This window comes from Mercenaria mercenaria, chromosome 10 (genome assembly GCF_021730395.1).
Source record: "Mercenaria mercenaria strain notata chromosome 10, MADL_Memer_1, whole genome shotgun sequence".
NCBI classification, from domain to species: domain Eukaryota; kingdom Metazoa; phylum Mollusca; class Bivalvia; order Venerida; family Veneridae; genus Mercenaria; species Mercenaria mercenaria.
This window is the reverse complement of record NC_069370.1, coordinates 13,040,510-13,058,871: the sequence shown is the minus strand read 5'-3', so window position 1 is coordinate 13,058,871 and position 18,362 is coordinate 13,040,510. Positions and strand designations below refer to the sequence as shown.

Below are 18,362 nucleotides of genomic sequence, written 5' to 3'. Positions count from 1 at the left end.
TATCTATCGTTCAATAAGCCTTTTTTTGTCAAGCGATCTCATGGATAATTCATGTACACGGTATTTCCTATTGGTTTTGTGCATTTGCATTGAGGACCATGCGTTCTCGAAACGTTGTTATTGCTGTAAGTTTTGAGTATCGTCTATGTTGTTTTGGTTCATGTATTAAATAGATTGGGAATTCAAACAATTCCGATATTTATATCTAATACTGTTATAAGTTTCTGCAATCGATTGAAGATTCAGACATTTCATTTCTTACCATGACATAAGATGTATGAAGTATCTCTCTATGTAGCAAAATACGCTCTGGTCATAGATTCATAAAATACGTTTGTTCAAATGATTTGATGGTGTCGTTCGTACTCATATGCGATAAAAAGAGCAATGTAATGAGGTTGCTGCCGTAGTTGCCCTTCGTGATAATCAAAAGAATATCTACGTTATTGTATAATTTTGAGAAATAGATAAAGCGAAGAACTAACTCCAGAAATATACTTTTTACTTCAAAACTAACATGTTTCGTCCATTGGACTTCATCAGAGTATAATAACAAAATAGTATGACGTCACAGGAAAGTACGACGTCAATGACGACGTCAAAAGACGTTACCCATTTTGGCGTAATATTCACATATAGTATAGGATCAAAAATAGATACTTATTCCCTGCAAAAATTGCAAAGCAAAAATAATATTAATACAGGCAAGGAAAACTAACTTATATGCAAAAATACATTAGGAAGAATCTGTGTGAAAAAATGAAAGACTAAAATAATATTTTAGCATTCATGCCATGAGGCCAGGCTGTATTCAATGTATGAATCCAACGAGTCTCTTTCAAGAGCCTAAACCAGTCATTTTTTACCAAGTCGATTGGCATGAAAGAAAAATCACTAACAGAGTGATTTTCAGAATTGAAATGTTCAGATACATTTGTAGGAGTATCAGTTCAGAATTGAAATGTTCAGATACATTTGTAGGAGTATCAGTTCAGAATTGAAATGTTCAGATACATTGAATTGTATCTGAACATTTCAATTCTGAAAATCACTCTGTTAGTGATTTTTCTTTCATGCCAATCGACTTGGTAAAAAATGACTGGTTTAGGCTCTTGAAAGAGACTCGTTGGATTCATACATTGAATACAGCCTGGCCTCATGGCATGAATGCTAAAATATTATTTTAGTCTTTCATTTTTTCACACAGATTCTTCCTAATGTATTTTTGCATATAAGTTAGTTTTCCTTGCCTGTATTAATATTGTATAATTTTGACAAATTTTGATTTAGTGACTCTAATTGAATGGATTTCTATAGATATCCCTAGATAGTATTTTAGTATTTATAGCAGATGTGATTTGTGCTCAACCTTGGGGTAGAATTCAATGGAAGGTAGTAGGCATTCTAATTGCATTTCGTTAACGCGAGCCTGCAAAATATTTTCATTTCAATCGTGATCGGCTTTCAGTGGGCGTTCACTTTTCTTCTTTGTAATGGCAGTTTAACAAACGTATAATGTTGGACGTAAACAAAATGTCTATCAAAATAGAGAATTATCACACTATTATAAAAGCAATGTAAAAATGATCAGATATAGATGTCAGTGGATAAGAACATTTTCATATTAGGGGATTCGAATTAATATTTTGACATCTAGATATTCCATAGTATCAGAAATGCAAACTATTATTCCACTGGAAAGTGACATGTAGCAACATTTACAAGTTTTCGCCGCCCTATATTAGTATCTTCTACTGTCATGTAAGCCATTTTAATAGTACATCATGTCAGAATATTTTTCCATATATTTCTTCAGGTTCTGGGCTCCAGTTATATAAAGCTTACTATACATATACTGTGTTGTTTTATACCATCGGTTGCACACGTCAAATTGGGATTGCATATAATTTAAGACAAAGTGTTTACTTCTATTGTGAAAACAATTCTAAAACTGTCAAATTGTCAAAATAATTTGTATAGTTTATATATTGCTAACAGAATAAGAAAGCACAGATAGTGCATAACACCTTTTTCATTGTATCACTGCTATAATTATTGTTGAATTGCTGCATGCCATAGACGTTGTGGCTGATTTTAGTTCCTTGTGTTGATAGCTGTATCCTAGCATCACACGTTATGTTATCTAAAATAGTTAAAGGGAACCAATTATTTGTTAAAGTAAGTACCAGTTGTGAAATACTATATACAGATTTGGACTATTCAGAAACAAGTTCTGCAAATAGCACCAATCAAAGCTCACATCTGCTAAGGTATAAATAGGTAGATGGGTGATAGAGATGATCATTCTGTATCAAGCGATTGAAGAAGGCACATCGATGATTCAACTAATAATTTATGCCTGTACCTCGATGAGGAATTTATTGCAACTACACTGTCAAGACGGATAATCTTTTTAAACGAAAACGTTTTAAGTTCATAGACTAAAGAAGAGTCGCAGAATTTCAACAAAGTTCCGAGCTATAGGGCCAGCGCATAGGGGTTTTACCTTAAGGGTAGTTGAATGCTATAGACGATAGAAAATATAGGCTGAGCATCGGACAGCTGAGACAGACACCTATGTTTTAGTGATCTACTGAGAAAGTAGGAGAGTTCAAGCTTATAGACGAGGTTAAGCGTTATTGGAGAAGTACAGCCAAGGCACCAGGCTATATCTATATGGCAATTGAATGCTATAAGTGATAGCATATAGGTACTTTGCATCCAGGAGTCAGGACACTCTTATTGCTTTGAAGCTTTATTAAGAGAATATAGGCTGAGCATCAATGCGATAGGACTAGTACGTTGTTGTTCAAAGACATTGTCTGAAGGGAACTTCAACACAAAACCAGTCAAGTAAAGTATAGAATTTGTACGAACTAAATCACCACCACAATATACAGACCAATTACGGTAACGCGCCTAGAAGTATAAACGAACTAGCACATGCCACAGCAAGTCCACTAACTCAAAGAGGATCATTTTATATTCTTCTTTATATACGAGCCCGAAATGTACTACACATTCATACTGGTTCAACATTTGCATACACTCAAATTTCTGTTTTCATGTCTCACAAATTAGTAGTGACATTTTATTCACTATACATGATTTTATTTTGTGCTCCCCAAGAAGCTGACATATTACCCGCATGAGTTTTAGATGAAATAAAATAATATTTCACTCACAGAGAACATTTATAACAGTCTGTGATTAAGTGTCGAACATATTTTAGATTGTTTTAAAGCTATTTGGCCGGCAATTCAAAGTGACAGACCTTATGTATGCTGCTCTTCAAATATCTGTAAGTATAACTTTGGGTTTATCAATTCTATCTAAAATAATGGGGAAAATCAAATTTATCGATCAGTGTTTTTTTATGTAATTCAATCAAATCAATTTTAACATCACAAAATAACTTATATAGCCAGTATAATTAAGGCTCCTCCGGTTAAAACCAACTGGTCGACATGCAACTGGAGCAGGGTAAGCATGAGGTTAATACAACCAAGTTGGCCAATGTTTGAGTAACGCTTCCGATTGAATAAAGTCCTTTAGAAAATTTCTATATTATGATTATTTTAATATTTCTGACAGACCTAGTGTGAAATTGTATGGAAAACTGCATATTTTAAGAATTATTTATCGCTGTTAAACAGCAGTAAGAACCTAGAATACCACGGGGTGCAGGGATGTGCCTAATTATATTGTAATTAATTTGTTAATTATACAATTTTGATCTATTTGATAATTAATAATATTTAGACAAACTAATTAAGGGTAATTCCATATAATAATTACTGACATATGATTGGGTTTAATGACCAATAAATCTAATTACTTTCAATTACTTTGGCTTATTTTGACTGATCAATGGACGTTGAAATGTTTAAACATGAAGGTAAATATCTGAAGGTAATTGTTGCACTCAAACTAGTTTTAGATGTGTGAACTTATCATTCGTTGGTAAGTGGATGTTACATTTAGTTATCAAAAGTAATAATTAGGAATCGTTCAACAGGAAAAACGGGACTATTGATTCTTGTCATTCATGTCGTGGTATTATAAATAGTTGACTCATGACTTCATAAGCTGTCATCAATTTTATCTCCTTCCAAAAAGGCATAAAATATAATAAAAGTCAATAATATAATCTTATTTTAGAAGCAAAATATTTGTAAATTTAAACAATTCCTTTGAAAGGCGTTGTAATTAATATTATTTATTGCAATTTTCTTACTGTAATTGGAATTAATTAATTATTTTTGAAAATAATTAGGCACATTTCTGACGGGGTGTCGGTAATATTTACTGATTGTGTCATAAAATCAGATTTGTCTAGATTTATACGACTTTCTTTAATTAATTTAGGTTTACTTGACAAAGACCTCTATGTAGGTTGCTGACAACTTCCCCATATGAACTAAATGTGACCGACATATCATTAAGTGACTGATCTGTAATGGAAACCGTAAAAGACAACATTTACCTAGCAAAGAAATTGAACATGTCATCTAGTTTTATGATCGTATTGCACTACACCTAATCAACTTATAAGACAGTATGAAAAAGTAATACATTATAACATATAAAGTTGATTTTTAATATTCATGAAAGTGTAACTGCTAGAAAGTAATGCACAGTTTAAGACTTTGGATTTACTATGTATCGTAGTGAACATAGTCATGTCGGTTGGTAAGTGAACAGACTTGTTACAGTTTGTAATCAAAGGGTAGATGTCCAATTAGGAAAAAAAACGTTCATAAGCAGGAGATAAAGGGTAACAGGCTACTCATCTGATTATTCTTTGTTTGCATTCCCAATGGACTGTCTGTCGAAAGGCATGTTATCAAAATGTTGACTACAGGGCCTTTCCAGAAATTTGACTGTTGAGTCATCAAGTTATCTATCTGAATGCCTGCTAGTCCAAAATAGTCGTCACTATAAAGGTATGTTAGCATAAAAGTCAACACATATGGATAAACTCCTTATTTGTCAGAAGACATATCACTTTTAAATTACAATCGTCTGAAAGGCGAGTGTCAACCTTAAACTCAAGTGTTATTTTTTTAGTTTTTAGGTTTGGCTAAGGTTTAATATTAGTTCAAGTAACAGGTGTACGGACTTTTAGACTAACGGGTTTCTTCATTGTATTCTCGTAGGTGGTAGAAGGCGACTGTTGTAATTCAATATTTTTATAGGTATGGGCTTAACTGCCGATTGTACAACATATAAGTATTTAAAACAGAGAATTAATTCAGTTACGATGGCTACGGGACCTCCTATTATCAGCCGACAAATACAAGGTATATTGCTTTTTTACAGAGTACGTTTGCTTGAAATTGTCCAGCTGACAGTGAGAACTACGTACACTCCCACAATCTTATCCTTAACCCCCACTTTATTATCCTGAATATACCACTCAGACATTTGTCGTAGGGCAAATTATCTCAATTTGTATATTTACTTGTAACTTTACAATAAAGTATACGATAAAACATAATTAGTGAAGCAGTCCTGCAGTTTTCAATTCCATAACTACCAGTTTTATTTAAATGCACAAATGATCCAAGGGAAATAATTAAAAAAACAGCCCGCCCCATAACCGCCGAAAACCCTCCAATACCCCTTTTGTACCTGTATCCAATATAATATATGTGTCCCGTTATAGTACACTAATACCTTATTAACCTGTGACCCGTAGCCTTTATGATGAATGCAATGCTTCATTTCATTCGCCTTCGCTAAATTGTAGTGACCACTACGTTGTTTACCATTATTACTTTTGAAGTAAATAAATAATATATACATATCTTCGGTATTATTTTTCAGTTTGTAGCGTCCCGCCAGTACAAAAAATGACCCACGTCCACACAATCAACTATAAATTTGTTGCCACATCATAAGGCTGAGGCTATAGGATGAGGGCAGAAATTAGCTCTACCGGCTGGAAGCAGGCCGTGGCACAGTTTTGAGGATTTCCAGCAGGTGTGAACTTGCAAACACCGCACATGTATACTCTTATTTTCTTTTTTACTTCTTTCAAACTACTTTGTATGACTTGGCATGTTAAGGTTATTTACTAAAAGCATCTATTTTCATTACTTTCACATAATCAATGTCATTGTTTAGTGTATGCAGTGAAGTTTGAACGTGTTTATATAGGAGAACTTCGAACTCATATTTTTTGTTTCATTTTTGAGCAATATATGTTTTATGTATGTGTCATATTCCCCTTAGGCAAATTATTGTTTACTGACCTAGTTTTAAGACATCATGTAAATTTTAATACACAATATCCTATTGTGTTCTGTAACAATACTGATATAGAGTGTTTGACAGTTATTTCTAAAAAGAGATTATCCTTGAATTTTCCAGAATGTTCTTTTCATTCTTAGTATTACTTGAAAACTCTCGAACCTTCCATTATACAATAAACAGTGAGATAGTTTAGGACTAAGACAGAATCTAGACTGTAGATATTGGTGAAACGTTCATGTATTTCTTAATAACAAAATATTACCAGTTTGGATATTTAATATTTTGAAGGATTATTTGAAGAATCAAGTAAAATTTGTGGATTTAGTAGGTTCTCTTTGAAGAGAGGAGTTATGGTTTTTAGATATGCTAAAGTTACTTTTGAACTGTGTGGAACATTGTGGAATTTATTTTAATTTTATCTAAATTTGACTTTGACAGGATTCGGACTATTTTACATATTACTAAATTGTACGCCTCTTTGATATTTTTGAAGGTATTTATATTGTTGCTTAATTTCAAGAATAAAATTTTGTCTTTGTTAATAGTTGCTGGTTTGTCATTCTGTTACTTTTCTTTACTGTAATAAGAAATCGTTACCCCTCTGACGTAACATATGTCCAAGTACAGAATGCAATCACCTTTGTTTTAAGTTATTATTGCAGCGAAAATAAAGCGAGATCAGCCCTGTTTTTGACACAAATCTTTACTTCTAAATATCGATACAGTTTATAGGCAGTGTGCATAATGTTTTAATATATTGTCCCGTACACACCAGATTTGGTGATTTAACGATTTTGCTACATACAGAACGAGTTACATATATTTCCGCTCTGCTACTCGCCTTGTTGTTGTGCAGTGAGAAAACTGTTATGGTAGAAAATCTAGTAATCTTAGCCATCTTAGTTACAATTATACAAGCAACTTAAGACCAGTCGTGAATATACTAGACATCTAAGATATTTATGCTAAAATTTGTTTAAAGAAACACGCAAAATTCTTAATTTAGCGTGAGATATATCTTTTCGTAAAAATGTTTCTGTTAAACACTTCCATCGATTGTAACAACATGCTATCCGAATGACTAAATAATACTTAATAAACTTTGCATGATTTTTTCATTTCATGTATCTTTGAAACGACTTTTCAACACATAGATATTCAAAGGTTTTAGTGATACGGCTGGAAATGGATCATATGTAATAAATTTTGTGTCTGCTGTTAAAAGGAAACATTTCAACTGAATGAGGAATGGTCTGTATAGTGTTTGAAAGAATGAACTTGGTTTGTTATGCTATATATTTTTCATTGTTTCATAATATACTGTGAACCTTGACTTATCGGCTTGTTAATCATTAATCATCTGTTTAAAGAAAATGGATAATATAACAAAAATACACTACATAGGAATACTTAAAAGGAATACAAACTGCATCATTCCTCATGTTTGTTATTTAGTTGTTCAGCCTATTTATACAAAATGTATTTAGACGATGATATTTCGAAAGGAGGTTAAATCATGAAACTCTTTGTTAAAATACTTTGTTTGTTTATGTTTGCACTGTTATTAACTATTTATATGTTAATTGCATTGAAGAAAAAATCTCACAGCAGATATCTTATTTTTGGCGACTCTTATCAACTCGAGGCAGATAGAAATATTACTTTATTAATAGGTTCAAAGCATGGTGACAATGGAGAAAGTATTCGCAAGGTAAATGTACGTTTTTATTAAAATAAATGATATTTTTGAGATGTCACAACGACAACTATCATTTTCTGTCGAAAAGAACTGAGTAGAAAGCAGCTTAATAATCCTTACTTTAAATGAGCTCGACTCGAAATAAGTTATTTTAACAAATCCGTATGGGTAATTTTTACGACTACCCATGCTAAAAAGAAAAAGAAATGTACGTTAACAACGTTTTGCTGTCCTTTTTGGTCCTTTGGAATCATGGAGAATTAGAATTCATCTTAGGCCGGTGCTAGGGAGCGTGACGGGTGTTGCACATTTCATAACCTCTCATGAACAGATTTTATCAAATCGAGTCTGCTTTTATGCTGCATGGTTGCGTTATATGTATCGTAATGATCTGTTTTCATAGATTCTAATATCGTACAATTGTAAATGAGATCTTATAGATGATTATTCGAAAGTATTGATTATTCAGGGCTTTATTTCAATCCCAGTAATTAAAAATAAACGGCATGGTGTTTTCCAATGGACAGGAAATGAATTGTCTTAATGTAGGCATAAATTGAAAATGCGCCATAAGTATATTGTCCGAAGTGTGTAATCCTTCCCACAAAATTACCAATGTGAACATTTTATTGTCGTGATGTACAATACAAGATGGCATTATGAAGTACTCATGTCTTTAAAAAATGGAGGCAATCAGAGTTATGGAAATAAATAAATGAGACTAAAGAGTATGTTTAAAATAAGTCAGACATTTTCTGTCGGTCTCGTATTTCATGTTGCGTACGTTGTATTGTTTGTTGTTGGCGGTTTTTTTTCCTATCTCCCACTTTTTTCCACCACTACCCACTCGCCATTCTCTTTCTTTGCACTTGCCCCCCCCCCCCCCCCCCCCCCCCACACCCCTGTCCGTTTACTATATGATTGAATTATTATACCCACCCCATTTTTGTTTGTGTGTGTGTGCGTTTCAAATGTTTTTATCTGCTGTTGTTTTTCGTGTAGGGCGACTGCGTTTTAGGAACTTGACTTTCCCTGTTGATTATTCGTCCTTGCTTTATTTCACTTTACCCGAACACACCACACTTTGATCTCGAAATATTTTAAATTTATGATTCAATGTCATGCTACCTAAGAGAAACTTTTTCGATTTTCAAAACTGCTAGAGAATTTGTGTCTTTTGTCACTGTCTGGTAGATATAGAAAAAGTAATTTATACATGTTTGAAATATTTAAGGATAATAGTTACTAAGGGATTTATCCGATATCTTAATTTTTTTTTTAAATATGTTATTCCATGTCACATGACTGATGAGATATCGATAATAGTGTTCTTACATTTTCTCAACACCTAGACATACTTGTAAGCAACTGTAACATTTTTTTTAACAAAAATTATACGTTTTGTGGCAGTTCGCGCAATAAGTCATTTTTGTACAACCTTCATTTTAACTAATACTCTGATGTTTTACTTTACAAATCAAAGAAACAAGTGTCAAATGGTTTCAAAAGTAAATACAAAGTAATAAGTGTGTCGTCTTAGCCTGAGGTAAACGCACGGTACTTTGTCAAAAGGGACCTTGGCGGGTAGATGTAGAATCCGTCATTTATTGAAGTATGAAATATGCTTTGTCTAAAAATTTATATTTGTCAGTAACTTTGCAACATATGAAGTAAAAAGATCAAAAACAGATGGTACCATTACGTGAAGAACTAGCAGGACGCAACTGACACCGATGTGAGAAGAAGAACTTCAAGTAAGCAACGGTTGTCTTGTGTCATCTAATATGAAAAATTATACATTTGATGGTACAAGCAAATTGACTTTTCTGTAAGGAAGTATACTGCTTTATTGAAGCATTAATAGATATGTATCTTTGCGCCTTGATAGGCACTAGAACGATGTGATTTAACAAAAACGAACAAAAATCTCGAAATATAGCACGTATCAGGTTTCTATTTTGAGAAAGGGCCCGAGATTATGTTGGAATAACTTTTGTCCAAGCCAGTTTGTACGTACTTATTTGTATAAATGATATTATCGTACTTGAAATATGATACATCATATTGATTCAAAAGCAGTTACCATTCTTAACTTGTATCTAACACGAATTCATATCTGCCAAATATTGTGCCTATTCTAATTAAAAATTCCCAATAGGTTTACAATAAAAATTAGTGTCTAAAGGAAGCAGATATTTAAGATATGTATGTTAATCTAGTCCAGATTTCAAAAGAACAAATGAGAGGTAAGGGCATTTTGTAAATATTTGGTCCCAATTATTTTTTTAGAATAATTTGGATATGCTTAATTCAAAATAGCCATTTGACAAAAAATCTTTTAAAGGTCAAATTGGCAAAAAATCAAAATGTCTGATCGACTCTCATTGGCTCGAACCCGGATCGTTCGAATACCACCGTTCGCTCGAACTCATCGTCTGGTCCCGATCGTATTTCTTTTATATTGTATATTGTTAAACTCCGGATGGCTAGAACACCGATAACTGGAACTCTCGAACTCCCTGTCTGGTCCATTGAGCTTAATTTTAATGTAAATCACATCTGATGGGCCGAACAGACAAATGTCCGCCACAAATCTTTTCACGGTGCAAACAGTTTGCACCTCTATTATTATTATTGTTACAGCTTTATTCGGTGCGCGCGGGTTTAGCACGTTGTGAAATTAATACTTGTATAGGTCAAACAAATTTAATTAGATAATTTTCGTTCCCTTTAATGTTTTCAATTAATGAATTGTATCATAGCTCGGTGTTTTTTCTTAATAAATTTGGTGCAGGTAAATTGTATACACTGAGCGCAGGGTGCGGTAACTAAAAGTGTGCAGGTATTAAATACCTGCACGCTAGTGACCGCACTGTTGGATAGGAAAGTATGCCAGTGTGTATGGGCGTGTCTCTAACAGCAGACAGCGATGTGCATTTTATTGATTTTCTGCGCTCGCATTGGTTTATTTTACCTGAGATTTACAGATTTGTAAAGCAAGGATTTTAAGTACTCACTGAACTGCTGTATATGGCAATGTGGAACGCCTATTGAACTACCATATATGGATAGCTATGATACAAAACAGAAAGAACATTAAAACTCGACGGTAAACGATTTATACTCGGGGGCTACGCCCCTCGTACAAATCGTCTACTCTCGAGTTTCAATGCTCTTTCTATTACTTGTATATGTCAAACATAATCTGAGGAAAGGATAGATATATTTTACTTTAAACATGACTGATTGCTTACACGTTTCACATTTCCAAAGTTGAAATATGCAGGTCGTACAACATAGTGAAGGACCCTGCTACCGGACAGCGAGGAATTTAAAGAAAGAAAATTAAACATTCTGTGCAAGCGTGTTTGTTTTGTCTTAACATTTATAGCTTTACAAGCTGAGTCATCAAATGTGCTTTGAATTTAAATGTGCCCGTCTATTTTTTATAATCATATATTCGTATTAGATGATAGTGTAAATATGCATGTATAAAACTATAAAAAATGGTATGTAAATTATGTTTTTATTTCTTCTTTATTAAAACGAAATCTGACAATAAATATATATTTCCAGCTTAAATATAAGTCAACTATGTACGTACTTTACCAGAGCTCCGTGTATAAACAAATATGGCCGCCATACTGATGGCTTGACCTACCGATCTCTCGAACTCATTTTCACTGACCCTTCGAGCTCGAGTCAACGGGAGTCGACTGCATGTAATAGTATCGCAATTAAAAAAAAATATGTGTGTTTCTTTATCAAACTAATGTGTAACAGCGACACAGATTAGATAAACAACACGTTTTCAAAGCTAAATAGCTTTTAATCTAAATGTATGCTCAGTTAAGAGAGAAATAAAAAAACTACCCTAACTTGATTATTTCGCAGAAAGTTGATTATTCACTTTGGTTATAATTGTAAAGCTATAGTTAAATACAGTACATTAATTTTATATTTGGAATCAAACTACATGACAGACGCTTAAAATACAAATTGTTTATCAGATAATTATTTAAAAATAACATAGATTGAAATATTCTATCTATACTCATCTGTTGTATTTATTCCTGCAGGTGGCATAGTAAGAGCAAGAAAACGTAAATATCTCTGGCAGAAACAAAAGAAGTGTTATCTACAATTTAATCGTTTGCTGCATTGAACAGCATGGATAATGGTTTTTGTGTCAGCTTCCTCGTGTTTAGCCTTTAATTCATCCAAATTAGGTTCATTTACATTGCTGTCAACAGTTTCTTCTTCCTGAAAGCCATCGCCAACAACCAACGTCAGATTTTCTTTCTGTAGGGTGCATGCATGATCAGCTCTTCTGATAAAAATCTACCTAGTCAATTCTATTTGCAGGAATTGCTAAACTATTACACCAGGTTTTTTTTGGTAATGGTACAATCCTACTTTCAATTAGTCTCCTGACTGGTTGGTATGTCCTTTTATCATGTTTCGTGATGTTTGATTTTACTGAGTGATGTCTATACCGGTCAAACACTAAATCAATTCTTTCATATACTTTTTTAAAATAAATACAAATAAATAAATTCACCAAAATCTTAAGATATAACTGGGTATATAAAACAAAGTATCTCTAAAATGATTAAGAAATAAAATGCATGTAGGTTTTTCCAACCTGTCAAAGAAACCTGCAAGAAAGTGCTGGTTCCAATAAGTATTCTTGACACCTCTTAAACCTTAATGATCATGAAAGAGCGTGTTCTTGTCATAATCAAGGTACATTGATTAACATGTAAGGCATTCCAAAGTGTTTAGATAAGGACTTTAACCAAACAATTGTCACACTCAGATTGTTATTATAAAAGATACCTGGATTGTTTATATTTATTAAGTTCATAAAAGGCTTAATCTAACTCACTGTCACACCTAGTTTTAACCAATTATAATGATGATTAGGTATTAACAAGTTGATTATTCAATAAAATCATCTTACCAGGATAAAATATGTTTCACATGGTATTAAGTTAATTATAGACAATGTCATGTTAATCAAGTTTTAACTTTTCCCGTTGTTTTGGTCTTAAATGACAATTTTAAGAACGCAAAATCATTTCATGAAAAATATCGTTTTCTTTTTGACATTAAAATTCCAGCAGAAATTTTCAGTCTTACTAATACTTAGTCTCATTTTTCTATTCTATGAATGACGTAGGATTTTTTGATATTGCATAGATTAATTGAGTAAAGTTACAAGTTAAAAATCGCAACCGGTTTCACCATTAATATGGATCTTTAACAACTAATATGGTCTCCAATGAGATTCATTTCGTTATTGTCCGGTCTCTCTCCTTCATTTATTGAGTCTTTACTTGTCATTTATTTGGTCTTTTATGATAAATATTACATATATATAGAAAAAATAAACAACATTACATGGGTTACATAATATTTGCCTACCGGGATCGTTTATTAATCATCAGGGCAATTAATACAATATGACGTCATAAATTGTAAAATTTTAATGTTGTTTATTTTTTCTTTATAATTTACTTGATCAAGCACAGACGTTTGCATATATATGCATATCCTCCATTTTGATCCGTAAAGTACACATTTTTAACTTACAATATATTTTATTGATAAATATTTACTTAATTTTACTAATTATATGGAAGAAATTGTTCAAACATATCTATAGATAAACATTTGTATTATAAAGTTATATCAATGGAAATATTTTTATAGAAATAGTGATTATTTTTGCCCCGATTTTGACCCTTTCTTGGGCATTTGCCAGATGCCAAAAGCATTCAACATACCTAGAATATGTTAAAACAAAAAATGGACCAAAAACTAACAAAATATTCTTCTTTAATAAGCTTATATCTGTAAAATCGGAATAGACTATAAGTTACAAATATGTTTGCTTTATTCAGTCGCGTTATGCTAAGACCAATCAAATATATGTATTGTACAACAAGAGGGCCAAGATGGACCTTGGTCGCTCACCTGAGAAATACACCATAACAGTGTAAACATGTTGGACCTAGTGATTTCATGGAAACAAATATTCTGACCAATTTTCATTAAGATTGGACCAAAAATGTTGAGGGTAAACAAGTATTTTCTTTGATATGACCTAATAACCTAGTTTTTTTTACCTCACATGACCTACATTTGTGCTTGTCCAAGATTTCATTAAAATACATTCTGACAAAGTTTCAGATAGAATTGAGTATAAAAGTGACCTCTATAGTGTATACAAGCTTTTCCTTTGATTTGACCTAGTGACATAGTTTTTGGCCCTTATTAACCCACTTTCGAAATCATCAAAGACTTTAAACTTCAGTAAAAAATTTTTGATCAAATTTCATGACGATATGGTCATAAATGTGGCCTCTAAAGTATTATCAAACTTTTCCTTTGACTTGATTGGATGATCTAGTTTTTGACCCAACATTAACCCACATTCGAACATGACCTAGATTTTATCAAGGCAATCATTCTAACCAAATATAATGAAGATCAATTGAAAAATACAGCCTCTATCGCATACACAAGATTTTTCTTTGATTTGACGTAGAGACCTAGTTTTTAATCCAAGATAACCCATATTGTGATCAGATCTAGATTTTATCAAGGCAATCATTCTGACTAAATTTTAGGAATATCCAGTGTGAAATGCAGCCCCTATTTTGTAGACAAGGTTTTTCTATAATTTGACTTGGTGACCTAGTATTTAAGCCTAGATGATCCATATTCAAACGCGACCTAGATTTTATCCAGACAAACATTCTGATCAAATTTCATAAAGATCCGGTGTAAAATGTATAAAATTGCATACACAATGTTTTTCTTTGATTTGACTTAGTGACCTAGTTTTTGACCAAAGATGGCCCATATTTGAACTTGATCTAGATTTTATCAAGGCAATCATTCTGACCAAATTCATGAAGATCAATTAAAAAATACAGTCTCCATTGCATACACAAGGTTTTTCTTTGAGTTAATCTAGTGACCTAAATTTAGACCCCAGATGACCCATATTCGAACTTGGCCTAGATACTATAAAGGCAATCATCCGGACTAAATTTGATGAAGGTCAGTGGAAAAATACAGCTTCTATCGCATACACAAGCTAAATGTTTACAGACAGACGACAGACAGACAGACAGACGACGGACGCCGGACATCGAGCGATCAAAATAACACACCCGAGCTTTGCTCAGGTCAGCTAAAATCACATCTAAACATAACACGTTCCTGTTATATTTCTAACATGTGTCTGTAAGTTTCGTCTTAATATATTACAAGTAGAACTGAGTATCATTGTCGACAGAGTTTGTTATCTACCAACTGGTTTAGCCTGAAGTCAACAGCCGTCTGAATAACAACCCTCGATTGAAACACAACGTAAAGTATGAAAGCGCTCAACTTTGATTAAGTATAGTTCAACAAGTTTATTGTAATAAAATTATTGTAATTATTTTTCTGTCTTTTACATATATTTCAGTCTGTTATCAGTTTACACGACCGTGTTCCAAATATTATTATACAATATGGAGTCGGAGGAACTGCCACAACGTTACAGTTTCAGATTTTATGTGTGCTTATGGCCATTCTTCATGAATCTGAAATAAACTCCTTAGGCTGTTTCTTTGGAAGAAAACCATTTTATAAGTACACTGTTATTAAAACACATGAAATAAAATACAATGAACTGCGACTTTTGCCATTAGATACTTGGATTTTCATGACTTCAAGTAGTAATCTGTCTGCCGAAAAGCAACTGAAGTTTGATTATAATAAGCGTAAAGTTCAAATGATGAAGATGCACTGTCCATACATTGCAGACATAGAAACTGTTTCGAAACGTGGCCATTTCATTGTCCATGAATACCGCTCAATTTTTGGAGTTTCTGACGAACAGATACAACAGGCAGTAGAATACTTACGCTATTGGGACATACTTCGTTTGTGTTGTGGAAAACAAATGTCGGCAGATTGGCGTAATTATTTATCGCCGACCAAAAACTATAAGCCACATCATGGTCGGCATAGTTCAACATATCCTGCTTGCGAAATGTACAATATAAATAAAGTTGAACAACTTCTGATGAACACTTACGTATTTCAGCGCTTTGCACATATACCGTCTCTTCGTGACGTTATAGGGAAGCCATCAAATGTTGACGGTAACATCGATGGTCAGTACTGTGAGCGATGTAATAGAAATATTTCGAAAAACCATTTACGTTTTAATGATAAATGTGTATAATGCTTAGATGAACTTGTTTTGATATTAGTTTTAAAAAATGGCTTATTCAAAGTAAATTTGCACTATTGATCAATATTGAGCGCTCCATTTTCAAAAATAAGCTACCGATGGAACCGCGTAAAAATTTAAAGCATTTAGCATTTATTTCATTCAATGTTCGTAAATTCATGAACAAGCTGAAAAATTGAAAACTTAACAAATGGCAAGAATTGTAAATCTGACACAGTTCGGAAATACGAACAAGCTGAAAAAAGAAAAAAAAAATATCAAGTGATATGAAAAATTAATCAGACACAGTTCGTAAATTTACGAAGTTGTTACTTGTTTGAATTTTATGTACTAGGTCAAAATGATAAAAATTATATATTATTGCAAACATTTGAAGACCATCACAGGCTCGAATTCGTAAATTTACGAACATAACTATATTAAAAAACAAGTCCTCTTTTACATGAAAAAAAATATTTGCGAACTTTGTTTATAGATGAACTAGCCAAAGTTAATAAAAGTGGTCTATTATTGTACAAATCTCAAAAAAATATTCAGAAGCTTGACTTCGTGAATTTAACAAGAAATTTATACATTGAAAAGAAAAAAAACAGATTAAGAATTCATCAATTTACGAACTTGCCTGAGAATACACAAAGTAGAAAAAAGTTTACGAACATAGCCATATTTAAAAACAACTCCTTTTATACCTGATAACACCATTTACAGACTTCGAAAATTTACGAACACAATTTTATACATTGAAAAACAAATCACAGATTCGAATTTCGTAAATTCACAAACTTGTCTGGGGATAAATAGATTAAGAAAAAGGTTGAATTTGCATGTACGAACATAACTCAATTTAAACAGTCCGTTTTTAACTTTATAGATGAAAAGGGCATTTCCAGGCTTGGTAAGTTTACGAGCTAAATGTAATTGATAAAAGTTGTCTGTTGATTATTATAAACATTTGAAAACCTTTAGGATGGACTTCGTAAATTTACGAAATATCTCAAATAGTTAAAAATTGTCTTTTATTGAAAACATCTCGAAACATTATTGACTTGATTTTGACTTCGACAATTTACGAATGAAATTTTATATTCTCAAATAATACACACACTTTTCAGAAGATCGTAAATTTACAAAGTTGTCTAAGAATATAGAATGTACAAAAACACAACTTCGTAAATTTACGAACATAAAGAAATAAAAATAAGTCTAAATTTACGAACTAGCTTAAACCCCCAACTGTCATATAAAAGCCAGAAGATAGCGCTGGGGCAGGCTTTTATATAAATTATGCATGTTTCACATCAGAAAACCCTTTTTCAAAATCTTGAATTAATAGCTAAGCTTATATAAAACAAAGACAAATATCAAACAGGGAATGCCACGTACCAAAATCGCAGCCTCCCCAAAACGAAACCTACAGCAGCCAGACGTGCACACCACAAACACACACACACACACACGCGCGCGCGCGCGCACACACACAAAGCCAACACACGAGGACAAAACGAACAAACAAAGGAACACAGTGGGGCACCGCCTTGGAACGGTCAGTGGAAAAAACACCACTGGGGAGCACTTTTTAGTATAGACAAGCCATGAACACAAAATGATTGAAGGCTATGTCAGATAAAAATCTTGATATGGAACACTGACATTTTTCACCTTCCCTTGTCAGGGGCAGACAACTCATATAAAGAATATTTTCAGTAAATTTCTTTTTAAATCGTCATATTTCGCTCAATTTTTAATATTTTTTTTAAAGATTTATAGGATTTAAGTGTTTTGTGTAAATATCTTTCTATTTATAGTAACAAAAGCAGGTTTGCTCTCAAGATTATTCATGCGGAACGACTTCTGTTATTTTGATAAAAATGCTCATAGAAGTTATATTTTAAATGAAACCTGACAAAATTGTTATATAATTTATCTTTATAGATATGAAAAATTGAATTACTATAACCAAATAATATATTTCAGAAAAAGACAAAAATATTCATTATGGTTTATATTCCTCTATCGATCCTTCCTTTTTTATCAAAATTAAAATAAAATGTGTGTAATATAATATTCATTTTTCAATACAAAACCCTTAAGACAACACTTTTTACACTTTTGTGACATTATCCGCGATCGAATATATCATTTTTCTGA

At 32.5% G+C, this 18,362-nt stretch overlaps 1 protein-coding gene across 2 annotated transcripts; it reads left to right on the top strand.

Annotated features, from left to right (window-relative positions):
• The first annotated feature begins 4,280 nt into the window (after positions 1-4,280).
• LOC123543317 (uncharacterized) lies at positions 4,281-17,093 on the top strand. 2 transcript variants are annotated; one of them, XM_053552279.1, is made up of 2 exons: positions 4,281-7,975; positions 15,441-17,093. In XM_053552279.1, the coding sequence occupies exons 1-2, from the start codon at positions 7,775-7,777 to the stop codon at positions 16,203-16,205; spliced, it is 966 nt and encodes a 321-aa protein (XP_053408254.1). In that variant the 5' UTR covers positions 4,281-7,774; the 3' UTR covers positions 16,206-17,093. The 2 variants fall into 2 exon arrangements, with proteins under 2 accessions (XP_053408254.1, XP_045185329.2); XM_045329394.2 differs by having other exon boundaries at positions 4,287-7,969.
• Positions 17,094-18,362: the final 1,269 nt, after the last annotated feature.

What these genes read in the sequence shown, in the direction of transcription:
- LOC123543317 (XM_053552279.1), top strand. Translation starts at nt 7,775, where the DNA reads ATGAAACTCTTTGTTAAAATACTTTGTTTGTTTATGTTTGCACTGTTA. An exon ending in AAAGTATTCGCAAGGTAAAT is followed by an intron (nt 7,976 to 15,440) that starts GTACGTTTTTAT and finishes CATATATTTCAG; the next exon opens with TCTGTTATCAGTTTACACGA.